Source organism: Misgurnus anguillicaudatus, chromosome 16 (genome assembly GCF_027580225.2).
Source record: "Misgurnus anguillicaudatus chromosome 16, ASM2758022v2, whole genome shotgun sequence".
NCBI classification, from domain to species: Eukaryota; Metazoa; Chordata; class Actinopteri; order Cypriniformes; family Cobitidae; genus Misgurnus; species Misgurnus anguillicaudatus.
In genome coordinates, this window is record NC_073352.2 from 15,275,308 (window position 1) to 15,294,082 (window position 18,775).

At 37.9% G+C, this 18,775-nt stretch overlaps 1 protein-coding gene across 6 annotated transcripts in view; it reads left to right on the forward strand.

Annotated features, from left to right (window-relative positions):
• Window positions 1-18,775, forward strand: part of mid2 (midline 2) — a 141,692-nt gene that overhangs the window by 95,250 nt on the left and 27,667 nt on the right. For 4 of the 6 annotated variants that reach the window (XM_055177749.2, XM_055177751.2, XM_055177746.2 and 1 more), the window contains exons 3-4: window positions 13,608-13,673; window positions 15,730-15,825. In XM_055177749.2, coding sequence (XP_055033724.1) covers window positions 13,608-13,673; window positions 15,730-15,825 — 162 coding nt within the window. The remainder of the gene's footprint in view (window positions 1-13,607; window positions 13,674-15,729; window positions 15,826-18,775) is intronic. The other 2 variants (XM_055177752.2, XM_055177750.2) reach the window with 1 other exon arrangement.

Here is an 18,775-nt window from a genome sequence, read left to right on the forward strand (position 1 = left end):
AATTTTGAGCAAAAAGCTGAGATAATTATATTTTTATAAATAGGACTTTTGTTAGAGATTAGATTCAGAGCGATCCTCAAAACTTACACGGACATACAGCTGAGCTGTTTGCCTTAGGGCGATACTTCTGGGTTTTATAAGTAGCAGAAGATGGTGGATAATAGCGGTATTATAGATTGCCGGAAATACTCGTCATTGGCAGGGAAGCGTTTTCTCTTAATTGACGAGTTAACTCCTCAATGGCGGGGAAAGACCCCTGCATCATATTAAAAAAAAATACTCACACCATCCAATGTTTAATTCAATAAACTAGCCGTGACAGTTTACTTCATAACTTTTTGTTGGACTATACTCTGAATATTTTCTGTATGTTAAACAAATAAATTGCAGAAAGTATCAGAGGAAGATGAACAGCAAGCAATGTTATAATAGCTCTGTTCAATTTGATTAAATTTAAAATGGCTGTGATTAGCTGTTGGGTATGTTTCTTCGTTCTTCCTCAACGTTCATAGGACATTGAGACAGCGAGATGGACAATGTGTAGAGTGAGGAGACAGAAGGTCATCTGATGCAGGACGACAGCGTGACTCATTCTGCATCCACAATAGAAGGTTTAAATGGCAGCTTCATGCACATGCCTGCCCACGTGCTTTGCCTAAAGAGGGGAATTCTGCCTACTGTCTCTTGTTTTATATTTAAGTAATTATTCAGGGATATTGCTAATCTATGGATTTATGGATTTAGGATTCACCCACATAAAAAGGTTACATTTGTTTTGAGGCTTTCCCCTCAGCAGGTCCTACTCTGCAGGATTTATTCATGATTTGTGTAAAGGATCAGCAAAAGATGATTGAAATAGTTCAATTAGTTGTTCAAAGGAGTGATACAATTATAGAGGGAAATTTTAATGGGAAAGTTCAAACTTGCCTGGACAGGATAATTGTACTGCTGTGGCTGACAAAGCTTCATTTAAAAAAAAAAGAAGATCTGAGATCTCGTTCAATGTGTGAATATGACTGATAGGGGTGGGTGTGAAAATGTGCTTCTTTTTACTTATGTGTCCTAGAGTTAAGGAGAAATTTAGACAGAGGCCAGTCTACAAACTTTGCCCCAAGTGATGGAAAGCTTATAATAATGATTTATAATTTAAAGGGTTATATGATGCAATTTCATGTTTTCTTTCTCTTTGGAGTCTTAAAAGCAGTTTGTAAATTTTAGAAGATCTATAAAGTTTAAAGATCTATAAAGATTTATAAAATGCCTATTTAAACACGCCCTTACATAACTACATTACTGTGTGGGAAGATATGCATAACACCACCCAAATGTATACGCAAAGAAAGAAGGCTTAACTTTTATTCTCACTGTAGTATTGTTGCCGCCGGCGCCATGTCGTGAAAATGCTGTGCTTTGGAAGCTGATATTCCAAATATGGTAAGGGGCGTAACATTTCCATCACACCCTTGAGATATTAGCCAAACACAACACACTGGATAGTAGTGGTGCAACGGTTCTCGTTAAAGAATCAAACCGACTCGTTATCCTCCCACGGTTCGGGACGCACGTGCACCGTGGTGCACCGTGTTTGATTCGACCACACATTTCTAATATAGTTTGCTGAAAAATCAACACATAAATCCGCTAATGTATGGTTTTGAATACGCTCTGCATGTGTGAGAGTACCTGTCCAATCAACTCGTAGTATGCAAATCTGTTGCCAACCTCACAGTTCCTCCTCACGTGTTGGTGTGTGTGTGTTGCGGACCATTTATCGCGGCAAGAGACGGAGAAAAGCCGCTAATAGAGGCACCAGCTTCATTTAGGTCTACTGCAGCAGTGATGCTCAAGAAATCATTACCAGGGTGTTGTTGATAGCATGCGATCGCAGGTGAGATCGAAAATGCAAGCATTGCCTTCTGTGTTTAAATGTTAACCTGATAAGGATCACTGTGCCGTACACGGCACACCCCCCTCCCTTGCACGTGAGGCTGCATAAACGTCATTGTAACTTTGAAGCATTAAATCTTCAAAATATACGGTCATGCGGCATATCGTTTGAAAGCTTAGACTTTCGGGATTCCATTAAGCGTACACACAAAGCATCATATGATTGTTAGTTACCTGAACCGGGCCGCGCCGATTTAGGATATTTACTTACCTTCAAAATCTTCCCTTTATCCGCTTCGGTGAAATTGTCCAAAACAAATTGTTCATAAATCCTCAAAAGTCCAAGGAAATGGAATATCCAAGCCTTTTAATCCAAAACGATTTTTTTTATCTCACAATCTTGACGTTTCTGACCGAATTATGATATAAATACTGTATACAATTAGTTCACTAACGGACATTCGTTCGAATCTTACTTTTCATTCACGATTTATAATGAATATATCCGGATGTCACGTTTATTGTGCAACGTCTGAGGAACAAATACGCCCCCTTGTGGAATTTCAGCCGTTCCATAAGAGGCTACCAAACTGATCTTCTTGCGAAAAGACTTGAAGACAGTGGCAGTGGAATATAAAACGTAACTCAGTGTTATAAACACCAAAGTGTTAGGTGTTTATAGCCAAATAAATCATTTTATTTTCTTTGAATTTGACAGTAGCCTTTTTGGCCCCGGAAACATACACACACCAAAACATTCCAAAACCGTGACCCTTAAACCGTGACACACGCCGAACCGTGAATAATTTGAACCATTGCATCCCTACTGGATAGCTGGCCAATCAGAGCACATAGCACTTTTTAGAACAATGAGCTTTGTAAAAATCGACACGTTTCAGAAAGGCGGGACATAGAGAAGCAACAATAATGCACGGTATGTTGAAAATAATGTGTTTTAACCTTAAACTGCGTAAATATATTGCATTACATCTAATACACAAAATAATGTAGCAATGTCATATGACCCCTTTAAGATGTTGCAGATAATGTCAGTTGGTCAGGTTTAATGGCTAGTCTCAGTTTAATGTCTCAGAGATGGTGATAGAGAGGCAAAAGTTACAGATTGCAGCTTTAAAGGTGCAGTGTGTAATTTTTAGAAGGATCTCTTGACAGAAATGCAAAATAATATACAAAACTATATTATCACGGATGTATAAAAACCTTTCATAATGAACCGTTATGCTTTAATTACCTTAGAATGAGACGTTTTTATCTACACACTGAGGGTCCCTTTACATGGAAGTCGCCATTTTGTGCTGCCATGTTTCTACAGAAGCCCTTAATGGGCAAACTTTTTGTACTAAGTTGTCTCCAACGATATCATGTTTGTCCGGTGGTGGCTACCGTAGCTTCTCTATGCTTTCAAAAGCAAGGGGTGAGCAGTGAACTGAGCCATTGGTTGCAATTCGCAACCTCATCACTAAATGCCGCTAAAATTTACACACTACACCTTTAAAGTAGCGGTGAATCAAAAAATAAATTTTTACTTGATAATTTGTTATATAAGAGGTCATCATACTTAAATGAACATCCTGCAAGTTTCAGAACTGAAAACGTTCTCTTTACTGAAATATAACAGTTTTTGGCACCAAGAAAGGACTTACCAGCCGCGATTTAGATTCTGATGTCCACTTACTGTGTTGTTTACGGTAATTTAGTCACGTCAAGTTTAAAGTTTTGTTTCTACTTCTATACGCTTTGTCATTTATGTGTATCAGATTCTCAAACATATATGTGTTCGGCTGCTATTTTTACAAATTAAGGTTTTAAAACAATTCCCCACATGTAATGACAGCGAATGAAGCTATCCAATCATAGCAGTGGGTGTTTACATCCAGGTCATTAATGCGGCCCGCCCCTTCAAACAAACCAATTCTCATGAAAGCATCAGAACCATATTACAAAATTACTTATGCTTTTGATGTTTTTTAATCTAAAAACCACGCAAACATCATAAGTAGACCTCAGACAACAGTATAAAACAATAAAATCGACAGGTTCATTGCCCCTTTAAATCATTAGACGTGTTTGATTTTATAGGACGCCGCACAGGCAGATGACATCAACCGCGAGAGCGTAAATCTGTGATTTCTCGAATCGCTTTTGAGCTAATTGAGCTTGTCGGTTCGTGTGGCACCACATGAAGTCGAACATTGATTAATGCATGACTGATTAGAATAAGGTGGGAACACAAAATACCCAATGATACATCTTTTTCCCACTCAACCTTATATCAGAAAACATACGGTTCTCTCATTTGGGAAGCAGTCAAAACCTTTTCCACAAATTGAGATAAACATTGTAGCATGTTACCCTCTGACAGGAAATATATGATGTGAGCTTCCAGGATTACTCCAATGAGGACTTAAAACACGTTCTCAATTATTCATTTTGATTGATGGTTTGCAGAGTCAAATTTATGGCATCCAAAACATCTCCAGGGCATGAGCTGGACACCAAAACAATAACCCATATAATAACATCAGCTGTAGATTTGTCGTTATTACTCAAGTCTGAACACAGCTGCAATAATTTATGATGTTGAAAAAGCAACAGTGCTGTCGTTCTATCCACCTACACAAGTCTCCACCCTCCCTCACCTTGAATTCATGGCACTGCGTGTTAAATGGGATGATTTAAGTCATGCAGCTGCGTACACTCTCCAAAACTACAGCCATGGACTCGCACAATCTGCTGTCCTAAGATCAAGCCTTAACCACAAGGCAGCTTGATTCATCACTAGCAGTGCCGTTCCAAGGAAAGTGAATCACCATGACATTTGAATCTCGGTAAACCCCACAGTGGTTAATTGTTTTACACAAAATGTAAAGGCATTTGTCAGACATGTCACGTGAGTCACTCTATAGCATTCCCAAGCTCGTCCAAATTGATATCACTTAACTCACTGGCAGATGAGCCAAGGCTTGTTTCCACAAATGAATTTTCTGAGTAAACCATTTGTTACGCTGTCTGTCAAGGACAGACGTCAGGCACTCTTTCAGTCCATCTTCAGCTTATTATTACAGACAAAGTTTGGGTTAAGGCGCTGTTCAAAGTCAAATAAAGAAGATCAAAAAGAGCAAAAGTTCCTCAAGAGTTTGCCGTGTGAATAAATCTCATGCTCATTTTTTGCATCAAGACTCTTGAATGTTCTCAACGGCTTTGCCTTTTTGTGTTTCCGCCTCTGCCGTTTTCGTGCAGTTTCATCAGCTTTGCATCTCTTTTATGCTGTGACCTTCCCTTACATGACCCTCGCTCCTGCTCCACAACAGCCATTAGCAGTGACCTCCATGTTCATCTCTCGAGCAGATGCCAATATCAGCCTCCCAGGCACACAGTAAGAGGAGATAATGGTCCTAACTATGAAAGCTGTTTGCCTCTCTGTCTGACAGTCTCAGCTGTCAGACTTTTTCACACAAGGATTAGTAATAAAAAAAGGATGTAATCTTGCTTACCAAGGACAACATTGTATAACTAAGTCTTAACGTTCTACACCATTTAATCTCAGCTATCTTTTTAATTACCATAAGGTCTGTTGACTGTCATCAGAGTAAATTAAACAAGATATCCTTTGAATTTAAACAGTGTCATTGTAGCAAGTGTAGCAGGGCTTGGACCACATCCACACGTTGCCAGTGCTTCCCCTATCTGATCTATTTTTTCCTTGTTCTAAAAAACTTCCGTAAACATGGCGCAGTCTCAAGAAGTATCTGCATACAAAACTGCATAAAACTGACTCAAATCAATGCAGTTTACATACCAGACTCATATGTGACGCTGTAATTCTGCCACAGAGATATACTAAAAATGGAAAAGAAGACATGGGGTATGTGTTTTTTACCAAATCGGTGCAATTTGCATATTGTAACTCAATTTGCATATTGTAACTTTCATCAAAATGGAAGTTAATTAGTTATCTTTTTTAACACGAAATCTAATAACACACAATTTAGTTTTTAAAATGAGTATTGTTTATTTTTTAACATGGTTTCTTAACTCTTTCGCCGCCATTGACGAGATATCTCATCAATCAAGAGAAAACGCTTCCCTGCCAATGACGAGTATTTCCGGCTTTCCGCAATACCGCTATTATCCACTATTATGCACTATTATCTGCAACTTTTTAAACCCGGAAGTATTGCCCTATTGCAAGCGGCTGCATGCCCGTGTCTGTTTTAAAGATCGCTCTGAAACAGAAACCTACCCATATTCAAAAGCTGATTACAAAAGAACTCCTGAAGGTAGGATGAAAAGTTTTTTTTTTCTTTTTTTGAAAGCAGAGGGTCTGTTCTTTCATTTGGTATATTGTATTGTATATTTGAAGAAGAACATTTGAAAGCATTGGAAGGCATTAAACTTTTGTGAAAATCATGAAAAATGCTGGCGCTGGCTGGCAACCTTTTTAAAAAACACTGGTGGCGAAAGAGTTTATAAAGGGTTGAGACATTTTGGTTGCAGGACTAACAGGACTAAGTTTTGGGCATAGATTGAGAAAACACAAGTAATATAGTTGCGTTAAATATGTGCTAATAGCATGAAGACACTGAGCAAATTCTAGTGATTTGCCAAATGTTTTATTTTAAAATAAACCATAACATCAAAGAAATAATATAGGTAACAGGATTGAACGTTAACACTGACATTCACAGTCATGGCATCAAATATCATAAAATATACAGAAAAGAAAATGAGAAAATTGACTTTTGATCTTCATGTGACCTTCAGAAGATCCAGATGATGTCACTTCCTCTTGAAAATGTGACTTGTGGAATATTCCTAGATGGGTGAAACCAGGGTCCGAAATTAACACCCGCCAGCCGCCAAATAAAGTTTCAAGAGGCTGGTTACAATATGATTCTGACGCTGTCGTGGTGAGTTGTTTGGTGTCGCCAAGTATGCTTAAGATAAAACCAGAAACCACTAATTTGTTATCGGAAAAAAAAACGATGAAACTTGAGAACATTTGTGCCCATGAATATAGCAAATGAAATTAATGTACTTGTGACAAAAAAGGCTGTTTATTATTCTGGCCAGTAAAAAATATGCTTGGCTGGTGGATTTTTTCATCTACCAGTGCCTGTGGCAGGTGAGCCAAAAAGTTAATTTCGGACCCTGGGTGAAACGTGTTGGGTAACAGGGCTGAGTGAAATCCTGGGTACATAACTAAAATGTGCATTTTATCTAAATAAATATGACTTTTTCAATGATAAAAATATTTAAATCATATATAGGATGGACCCACACAAAAATGCAAAAAATAAAGATATTTGAAGAATTGTATGCTTTATATTTAAAGGTAAAGTATAGCCATAGAGAGCAGGGATGGAAAAAAATGCTGTGTTTTATGTAGCATGTATTAATGTTTTAAATGACATTAAATTAACATGCAAGAAATTTTCTTAATAATAAAATGTATTTTAGAGTTGTTGCTTTTTTTTTTGTGCATTTTATACATATAAAGTTATGGGGACAGAATGGCACCGATTTGGTGGAATGTTCCATAAACCTTGTTGTTCATAATCATTTGTTGCTTACCTTAGTAGCAAAGGGGCAAAACATGTTGCTTTAGTAAAGCTAATAGGCTCACTACCTTCTGCAGCACGAACACAAGCCTGTAGTCCACCATTGTTGTTGTTGTTGCTGCTGTTACGTGACGTAGCGGTGTCTAACTAGGGTCGAGACGTGGGGTGATGACATCATCGTATCACAAAATATGCTGATTGGCTGTACAAACGAAACAGCAGGAGTGTCATGTTTAGATTTATCCACTTTGGGGCCCTGTTAAAAAAACCTGTTTCAGGTTCCAAAAACGCAAGATCTGTCTCGACGTAACGATGATACGATATTTTTACGTATACAGCTAAACACATCTCTGTGTGGACAGGCTCTTGGTTATAGACATTAGTCATGTAGATGGCATAGACACAAACAAAACAAGGCTTTGATGGTATTAATTGTAGTCTGTTTGATGTGTTGAAGTGTTGTGTACCATGCTGTCACATATATTCACAAATGTCCAGCAGCGGGGAAAAAAATCTCATGACTAGATGTTATTTTACAAGACACACAAGAATCAACGAAATTCAACGTTATCAGCATGCTACCATGCTTAAACCTTTAATACGGATTTATATACATAACAAATCATTAAATAAGCTCAAAATTTGAATCTGTTTTTCTCACAAACATACTGTTTCACTTCAGAATGGTATTACAAAGCTAAGAAGAGCCAGGATATTATTTAATATTATTTAAGATGGTGTTCAGCTAAAGCAAAATAGTCATATACAGTACATCTGGGATGGCATGAGGGTGAGTAAACTGTGGAATAATTTCAATATTCTGATGAACTACTACTTTAAAGAGGGATAGTTCTCCCAAAAATAAAAGTTCTGTCATCATTTACTGAATCTCATGTTGTTTCACAACCTGTAAAAGTGTCTTTGTTCTGATGAACATGAAGGAAGATACTTTGAGAAATGTTTGTAATCAAACCGATCAGTGGCCCGATTGACTTCCATAGTATAGGAAAAAAGAAGACAATGGAAGTCAATGGCGCCTCTGATCGGTTTGGTTACAAACATTCCTCAAAATATCTTCCTTCATGTTTATCATAATAATGAAATTTATATGAATTTTCATTTTTGAGTGAACTATTCCTTTAAGATGCTTTAGCATGTTGAATGTAATTTAATTTTATCCCTCACATCTTGTTTTTGTTTGTGTCAGAAAAAATATGATTAACTAACCTGATGTCTGCTGGTAGAAGCTAAAGTCTGTCTATTCCCTCAAATCCCGACATCTGAACAACCCACAAGAAAGGAGTTGCAGATGTTGTCTTGAAAGAGTGATTTCACAAGCTTGCTAGGTAGCAGGAAGTGGGGTGTATACACAGTAAACCATGAAAACATGCATTTGAACATTTGAACCATTTTTGTGGTTGTTTTGATGTATATTGCAAAAATAAAGCTGTTGTTGAAGAAAAAGCTTAGCAAATTTTAAACAAGAAACTGTACAATAAATAATTTATTTTTAAAAATCAAGATCTGTACCCTAAGACATCATTACACTCCCAAATAAGCTTTCAACCTTTGTATGTAAATAGTGCATTAAGTATTAAGATGTGTTTTGATTGATTAGATCACAAACTGACAAGAGCGACACATTCACGTTTACATATTGTATTTTAATCGGTCTCTTTTGTCCACTTGCGACCGCTTCTGGCCGGTCTGGGGGCGAGTCCCACTGGAGATATTACGGGTTTTAAATTGACGCGAACTAATATTATGTCACGTTTTATTTCACCAGTTTTGTACGTGTATATGTAAGAGCTTTCTTTGATATTTCAAAGTCATTGATGAAATAAGCTTGTACAACTGTTAAACCAGGGGTCTCCAACCTTTTTATAAGCAAGGGCTACCACAATGTATAAAACAATCTGGAGGGCTACTTTTTGATATAGTCTACTTAAAACTTTTTTGTTTTACTTGTTTATTTTATTTTATTTGACTTGTTTATATGTTTTAGTATTGTTTAAAATGTTAACATACGTAAACCAAGCCAAGCTAATATAAAAAAATATGTAATGAATAAATATTACAGTTGAGACTTTTAATAGAATGTGCTTTGGCGGGCACCTCACAGACTCTGTGCGGGGTACCTGGTGCCCGCGGGCCCCACGTTGGTGACCCCTGTGTTAAACGTTTGCAAAATATAATATAAATGAAAGGGGTGGAGAGCAGCCGCTTTAGTTTTATCAATGAAAGCCTAAAGATTGCACTGAACAATGTGGGTTCGCTCTAGAAGTCAGGACTGATGGAAAAACATTGTGGTGGTACATCACATATTAGATCAATAGGCGGAGAGTTGTGGCTCCCCAAAAAACACATTCGACCACATGCGTGTTTACTCTCGAATGCGTTTTCAACTACCTCTCAAAACGTTTCACACCACATTTACATCAGTATTTAGCGTCATCCACGTGTGATCCGATCGACCAAAATGTATCTTAATACAAGGTGTTAACAGCCTCTTAGAACCTCAAGGGTACATATTGGTACCACTTATTTGTTCCTAAATTATAATTTTTAAAGGGTACCATTCCATTGACTGCCATTGTAATATTTTATAAGAGTATTTCAAGGAACTTGAAATTGAACAGGACCTGCTGTTTCAAAGTCAGCATATCTCTCATTAATTCTTGGCTGCACTTTGAAAAGTCAGTGGCAAAGGGTCAAAGAATTATGAATTTGAATTATTTGAAATTTGAGCATCAAATTGCACCGCTTAACTGATGTGCAGTGTCAAGTGAAGCCAAGACGTCACTTTGAGGGGTTCAGTGAGTTGTGTGCCATTAGAAACTCAGCATTTACAAAAATTATAATTATCATGTAAGCAATACTTTTATCCATGTTTTAATTATTGAGTAAAATATTTAACTTTAATGTGCTTGGTGGGTATAATTATCACAGATTTTTCTTAAATTGTTTAACCTCATCGCATTTCCATAAAAAGGATTATCATTCCTCTTGAGAGCAAATAATCCCTCTGCCACTGTTCCTTTAACCTTCAAACTGGTTAGTGTGAGGAGGAAGATGTCGTGGTGGTGCCTTTAGTCTCCAGGCTACTGACTGTCAAATAGACTATCCGTTCCCATTGGTTTATGTAGATGTACCCTGCCCCTGTCTTATTAGAGACTGCGGAGTCTGGAAAAGGATGTTCTCATGAAAAACCACCTGGGCTTTACAACCTCAACTGAAATGTCATGCCAGGTTGTTTGATAGAGGGTCAAAGCACCAAAAACGGTGTCATGGGATTGATTTGTTGTTTGTTGATGGAGAGTAGGGGGTGTTGTTGACCGTGTTAAAGCTTAATAGCACTCCCCAGACAAGCTTCAAACAAGGCTAATGTAGAGAGAATTAAATGACTCTGTCTAATTAATTAGCAGAGCGGAGGCTGGTAAGAAACAGCAGTGGCTTCTCATTAGAGTAGGTTTGCGAGTCTCTAGAGAGCGCCGGTATGGAGCATTATCTGGCGCGAGCGACATTTCCCAGCAGGTTTCGGTTGCTGACACATACGCGCACTTAGCCGCCTGTTGTCTGCGGCGCTTGAGAAGCATAGCTGTGTATCTGCATTGTGCAGGCTTAAAAACATTAAAGCAAAGGATCTCGAAATAATTAAACACACCCACTTTGAAGTCTGCTCTCTCGCCTCAGGATTTAATCTTTTTCCGTAATTTGATGTTTGTTGGTGCTCTGACCCAGAAGTGTAATGGATGCAGCACGTGGAACGCCTGCTTTGCGAGCATCAAGTGGCAACTCATCAGATTTCTTGCATTTCTTGACTTGTAGTGTTTCTGGAGTAATACCTTATCTGATGACCTTATGTGAATTCTTTTCCCATCTTGTTGACACGTAGTGCTTCGAGCTTGAGGCATATGAGATAATTAAGAGCGCTTTAACAGCTTATTTTTGGCATGGCTGGTATGAAGGATTTTTTGGGATGACAATAAGGGAGATGGCGCATCCTCCACGGCCTAGCACTCAGAGCTGGCATGCGATTTGCAATTGCAGCATTTTTTAGCACAGATTGTAATGTTTTTGATTTGACCAAATTTGAATAATGTCATTTAGAGAATAAAGTGTCATCCATACTATGGACGATAACTAACTGTAGAGATAACTACTAGCATCCACACTAACAATAAGGATAACGTTATGTTCATTCTGAAATCTTGAGTTGGAGTGTTATGGGGGTCGCATACCGGACGAGAAGCGCATCATAGCGTCTAGGACAACTCGGAGGTATCGTACACCGGAAGTAAAACAATAAATGCAAGCTTAGTCAGATAGCGTCTAATTCAAAATATAAATTAGCAGCCAATATTAGTTGCTAACGATTTGGGACAAATATGATGTTATTTAATGTTAAACTATGTGAGTGGTGCTCTGTGGCACGACAGGGATTTGAGAAGCGTCCAGAGTCATAACGGACAGGCGCCGCCAGTGTGCGTACAGTCATAGAAAATAATGTATTCTGTTTTTTAATTTATGGCGCGGCGCTTCTTGTCCGGTGTGCAACCCCCTTTAGGCTCAGAGTATAGTTAGTTTTATTATGTGTATGTGAACGTACCCGCATAGTTGAACTCACAGCCTTGCAAAGCATAGTTTATTTGATTTGTACATGTACACAGACATTTGACGCATTGCAACAAAATGCAATGCATCTCCTGGGCTACCTACCACATTCTCCTGTATGCGCATGAATGACTTACGTGTACAAACTATGTGCGGTTACAAAAATCGGACGTTGCGCATACAGTGCGCGCATACTATTCTAATGATGAAATTTCCGGACTGTATGCGCACTTTTGCGTATGCGTATAAACGGGACTATACTTCTAGCTTCACTGTCACGAAGATGGATGTAGACGATCTTGCCTCATGTTTCGCATAGAAACAAAAGGAAACCAGGCGCTTTTTGAATACATGAAATTTTTCAAAGACTACATGAGTTTGGAGAAGCTGTCAGAATTAATTTTAAAGCATCTAGGACATCACCAAAAGCCAAACAACATCGATCTGATCATGTTGTATTGTTCATCAGCAGGGAAAAAAAAGTAATTCCAACAAATGGTCTTTGTTGGTCAACAATCCTGTATTTTTACCGTTATATTTATTGTGTGGACTCTCCCATTCCCTAAAATTGAGAATAAATGTGAATCTTTGAATTTCATAGCAATGGTCCATAGTGTGACCTTTTATGCAACAGTACAGATGGCGCATGCAAATAAACAAGTGTCAGTGGGCCCAATTCATTTTTAGTATCTCAGAGCACCTAAAAGATGATAACAGCTCTCTATATAATAAAGTAAGTTCTCTCTCACTTGTAATCTCTCATTTACTCTCACTCATCTATTGATTTATTCCTGTCTGCATGTTTGCATTCGCCTGTGCTTTGTGGATGTGTACTGCAGCGCTGCACTTGTTGCATATTAGTTGCATGTGTCTTCATATCTTTATTTTTAACTCCACACGATTTCTCATAACATTCTTTTGCATTTTTTGCATGGCTGTGTTTCTGTCTTTGAACTCAGATGTTTGCTTTAATGAGTAAACTTTAGTCTTGATTCGCCCAAACAGCAAAATCCTGATATCCTGAGGCCATTACAGTGTCACTCCTCACTCTTTTCGATTTCCGCTTCTTTTACATTTTACTTCTTTCTTCATTTTTTCTTCACTGCCTTCCATTCCTACATTTCTCTTCTCTTATCACTCTCTTTCCAACTAAGCTCCCAAGTTCGCACACCCCCGGCAGTCTTCTGTCCCTTGGGGATGTGATATTCGGGTTTGATGTATAAATCATTTTCGACTCTTCAGTATTTAATTAATGACCCCCATCTGTCCTTGCCGGGTGAGTTGGAATTTTATAACGCTGATACAACAAGCAAGCGCCCCAGTGACTGCCTGACGCAACCAATCCTCGACTACATCATGCTGTCAGTGTGGAGAATAGGCAGTCTAACATAGACTGTACTACGGGGTGCTTAGAGAATCAAGGCTGGAATCAAGACATTGGCAATGATATAACCATCCAAAATCTCAGACGTCACAAAGTGGGCCAAGACCAGTAAGGCACTGTGTATATGTGTGTGTTCATAGGCTTTTCAAGTGAGCCCTGCCAGAGTTTCTGAAGCGGTTATGGAGGCATCAAAGACGAGCGCCGCGGTGAGTCACCGGCTGCCTTTTACAATCTATGTACTGGATGTGTGCAAGACTGCGTTTCTGGCCACAGGCGGGGGTTTGGGACAGGCAGGTGGACAGGGTCAGGCTACATCAAACATGCATGAATAGCCAAAAAACCCCAAACAAGAGAATATAAATGCTTTTGTGTGCCGCTGCCATTGATTCGGCTCTTCATTCCAACCGGACTGCTTTTCATTTTATCATTAATATCATCTCAACATTGTGTTCATATCTCTCTCTTCTTCTGTACCGCTGTGAGGGTCATCGCTTTGCACAGCTGCTCGTTTTGCATGGCGAGCCATTCTCTTTGATTTGTAGCTGCGATTTCTCTCTTTAATCTTTCATACTTGTGTTTGCTGTGAAGCATGCAACTCTTTAACTAATGTTACAGTTGTCCATCACTCACAACTAAGCATTGCTGTCATTTTTCATATACAGCGGTGAATTCCGTTCATGGCCAATTTTTGACATGATGGTTAATCGCTGTCCCTTTCTAATACCTCTGAATGTCTCCGCATGACTCAAACATGGAGAACCTCTTATTAAACTGCAGTTACTTCAGATCTGTTCCTGCGGGCAACCTGTTTTTAAGTGGACACTAGAGCTCATGATGTAGGGCACCCTTCCCCCAGAGTGAAAGTCTCGGCCTAGCACGCACCGTTTCTTGTTAGTGATGATTAGCGGTCATGATGTGGAACTAATTTGCTGTTAGTTGCTTGTTTCAAATCCAATCCGTCTTTGTGGGATCTCTGTGGACTCATTTATCCATGCATATACATACATTAACATTATCATACTCACTCTCACTGTGTTTAATTCTTGATTCATGAGAAGACAATCTGGTGTGACACAGGTACATCAAAGCCGATATATTACGTAATACAGTTTTCTCTTTCAAATTACCTTTCTTTTTATTCCCAATTTATTTTTGGATTTGTTAATATTTTCAGAAACAGAAATGAAAATTATATACATTTTGTTACTATTTATTTTTTGTTTTATTTAAAGGGGCCATGGCGCAATACTTTTTTAGATGTCAAATAAATCTTTGGTGTCCCCAGAGCACATATGTGAAGTTTTAGCTCAAAATACCATATAAATAATTTATTATAACATGTTAAAATTGCCACTTTGTAGGTACATTAATGTCCCGTTTTGGTTGTGTCCTTTAAAATGCAAATGAATTGATGAAATTCAAACACTGATCACAATGATGGTGGTTTGTTGCAATTAAAACTCAATTGTGCTTTTCTCTGCACTAAATGGCAGTGCTGTGGTTGGATATTGCAGATTAAGGGGTGGTGGTATTATTATAATAAGAGCTCCTTATGACATCATAAGGGGAGCCAAATTTCAACGACCTATTTTTTCATGTGCTTGTAGAGAATGGTTTACCAAAACTAAGTTACTGGGTAACACTTGGGACCCAATCATAGCACTTAAACATGGAAAAAGTCAGATTTTCATGCCATGGCCCCTTTAAAACCCATATGTTGTGACTCTTTTTGTGAAATACAGACATCAAAGTTTGATTTCAGTCATTGATTTACATTAATTTTAATCATTAGCATGATCTTAGTCAATATTTAAACATATCAAGGTATATATTTATATTTTTTAAAGAATGTTCTTTACATTATGTGCGATGATTTTATAGAAAATTGTAAATCATGAAAAAAGTAGCTGGGTTTATACATTTTTTCTGCATACTGTTTTCCATGTGACTACTTTTATAGCATTTTTCACTTTGTGAAACTGGACTTTTATTGTGAATTATCCTTATGTGGAAAAACTATATTTAAAGATATTTCAAAATGTCTCTTCAGTGTTTCTCAGGGAAAAATGACAACATATTTTTAGAACAACATGAGAGTCAATAAATAAATACAGAATTTTACTGTTTGGGTGAACTATTGTTTTCATTGTAATTCATTGTCATCTCATGACAAGATGAAAGTAAAACATTGCCTGTCAGTGTGTCGGGTAGAAAGAGTGATTCATTCAGTCTAAATATTGTGTGTGTTTTTCTTTCCAACAGCAAACCTTGGAGAATAACTTAACCAATCTGGTCAAGAGAAACAGTGAGCTGGAAAACCAGATGGCCAAACTCATCCAGATTTGCCAACAGGTGGAGGTGAGTCCAGCCAAATGCTTGACTTCTTTATTTATCAGTATTATTTTTATCTTTTATCAACACCATCATCATGTTACTGCACAAAAAAAGATAATCTACCCTAAATGATAAACAAAATTTTATCATTTGCACAAATTCGTTTTTCTTTCTTGTGACATTTAGAGGTTGGATTTGAAACTGCTTTAGGCAACAAACGCTTAAAAGAAAAATCTTGCTCTGATGGTTCGTGCAGCTGTAGAAAATTCCTTGTTGCACTTACATTTTTAAGTTTAATCAACTTGAATTTACAACTTTATTGATAATTTATTTCAACTTCAATTTTATAACTCATAGCAACTCCTCACTAGAGAGTTAAAATTAATTGTAAATTCAAGTTAATTAAACTTAAGTGCTACAAGGATTTTTTGCAGTGTACATGAATGTAATGGCGCTTTTCCATTGCATAGTTCCCCACGGTTTGGTTTTAGTTTGGGTTGGGTCAGCTCACCTCACTTTGGCTTGGTTAGCTTTTCCATCGAGTTTAGTAACACTTCGCAGTGGGTGGGATTATAGGCGTGCCGTTATATTTGCGCTGCCTGCTGCTGTATCATACAAGTGAGAGCGTTGTTGGAATGCTAAATGACTGTTTGCAAATCGTGTTTATCATTACCTCTGTATCACATGACAGTTTTTGTACAAACACCGGTGGCGTCGTTAGCCTTATTTAAGTTGCATATACAAATATAATGCGAACGTGCATTGCGAATGTGCCGCTACAAACTGCAAGTTTGGAAAAAAACTGGTATGGTGTTCCTTGTTCTTAAGTTGTGGATGTTTTTCATCGCTAAAAGGGAGTTTGGGAACTTATAGCAGAGCACAGATGACAACATATTTGTTCGAGACAGCGCAAGCTAGCACTAAGGTAAAGCTAATCTTTTACATTATACGATGATGCTGGTAGTGACGATTCTCTCAGACCAATCAGTGACCTACAGTGTTTTCGCATCACGTTTGGTATCAGCTCGGATCCCTTGGGATCGGGTGGTACTAAAAAAATTATTGGGTACTACGTACTGAACCCAATGGAAAAGCTCCCAAAAGTAAGCTGACCCGACCCAAACTAAACCAAAGCGTGGGGTACTATATAATGGAAAAGCGTCATAAGTAATATATGGTATGTTTTAATGTGATTGTTCATGTATTTTCATTACTTATTTATTTATTTATATTTATAAGCAACTTTTGATTGTTATTTGTATTGACTTCAACTCAAGAGAGTTCAGTATCAATTCAAAGTCTTTCTCATGAATAAAAACCAATTTGTAGTTTTCTTTTTCGACTGTATTTACTCACTGCAAATAAACTCACGGTCAGTCAGAGACTGAGAACCTTGAATAGGCTTCATAGATGCATGAGTCATGAACTGTTACTGTAAACTGCAGAGTTTATGCTGTATAGTTTTATAGAGATCTGGGCAATTGGTTGCATAAGTGAAAACGTGCACACAGGCTTTGTGAGTTGGCGGGGGTAATTTTTTAAGTACTTGGTCAAAAATTGTTTTTCTGTAACATGTTAACACTGCAGTATTGGAAAAGTGGTTAAATCTGTTTATTCATTTGTATGTAATTGTATACATATGATTTAGTGGTTAGCTAGTTCGCTAGTTAGTTAAAGGTGCTGTGTGTAGATTTAGCAGCATGTAGTGGTGAGATTGCGAATTGCAACCAGCTGCTCAGTCCACCGCTTATCCCTCTCTTTCGAAATGCATACAGAAGCTACGGTCGCTGACACAGGACAGACATGTCGGCGTCTAAGAGAAAATAGTAGCATGCTCTGTAGAGTAGTTTGTCCAATTAGGGCTACTGTTTAAACATGACGGCGCAAAATTGCGAATTTCACGTAAGGGGACTCGTAGTGTATGCAAATGGAAATGGCTCATTCTAAGGTAATAACAACATAACAATTCACTATGTAAGGTCTTTATACACCACTGATGATATAGTTTTAGAGTAAAATTTACACACTGCGCCTTTAAAGTGTGCGCCTTTGCTCGTTTTTGAAGGCTTCTTTCAATAGCAATGCTTACATATTTAACACCATGCATATCACAAGCCGCTAGATGCTAGCAGACATGGAGACATTAGCACACATGCTTTTGACAGCTAATTAGCACCCTTTGTCTTTATATCAGAGCTGATTAAAGGCAAGTCAAACAAAACAGCAGGGATATATTAGGCATTTGTATAATAGTGTCACCTTGAGCATAGCTTAGCTCTCCAAAATGACTCGAAATCAGCAGTAAGACATCAGACACAGGGGAAATCCAAATGCAAACGTCGTTTTTAATAACTCTGTCAGGATGGCTGTCCTTGCTGTTCCTGAAAAGAAAGCAGGTGACAGGGCATTGTTATTTCATTAGCTAAATCAAACTGGTCCAGTTCCAGAGGGACTGGATGTTTAACATGTAACTAACCTCAGATAAACCTCGCATTAAAAGATCTGTGCACCCACTCGCTTTGAGCACACAGACAATGTACTTGAGTGAGATAATGTGCATGCTGTAGGCATTTGAAAAACAGCTTTTTAGTACTAAATCCCAAAGTACATAAATAAAGATTAACATCCCCAAGGTGATGAAAACAGTTAAATCAGTCAAAGAAAATATTCACTTTGTACCTTCATCCTTCAAACCTTTCCATTCAAAACAATAATAATTGTTGAATGTGCTGCTTGTCAATCACCAGAATGAAGATTAAGTCTACTTAAGGCTGAGCTGTCTCATGTTTTTTGATAGGGCTGTACATTATTGGCGGTATAATGAGGCACAATAATGGAAAGTAATTTAGACTTCATGGACACTTCAAATTATTGGAGTGTGAATACAGAGAGTTTGACACAGAAATCCTCAGAGATGAAAGCAATTATGCATCGAAATGAAGTATAGGGCTTTAACATCAAGCATTCATTTAAA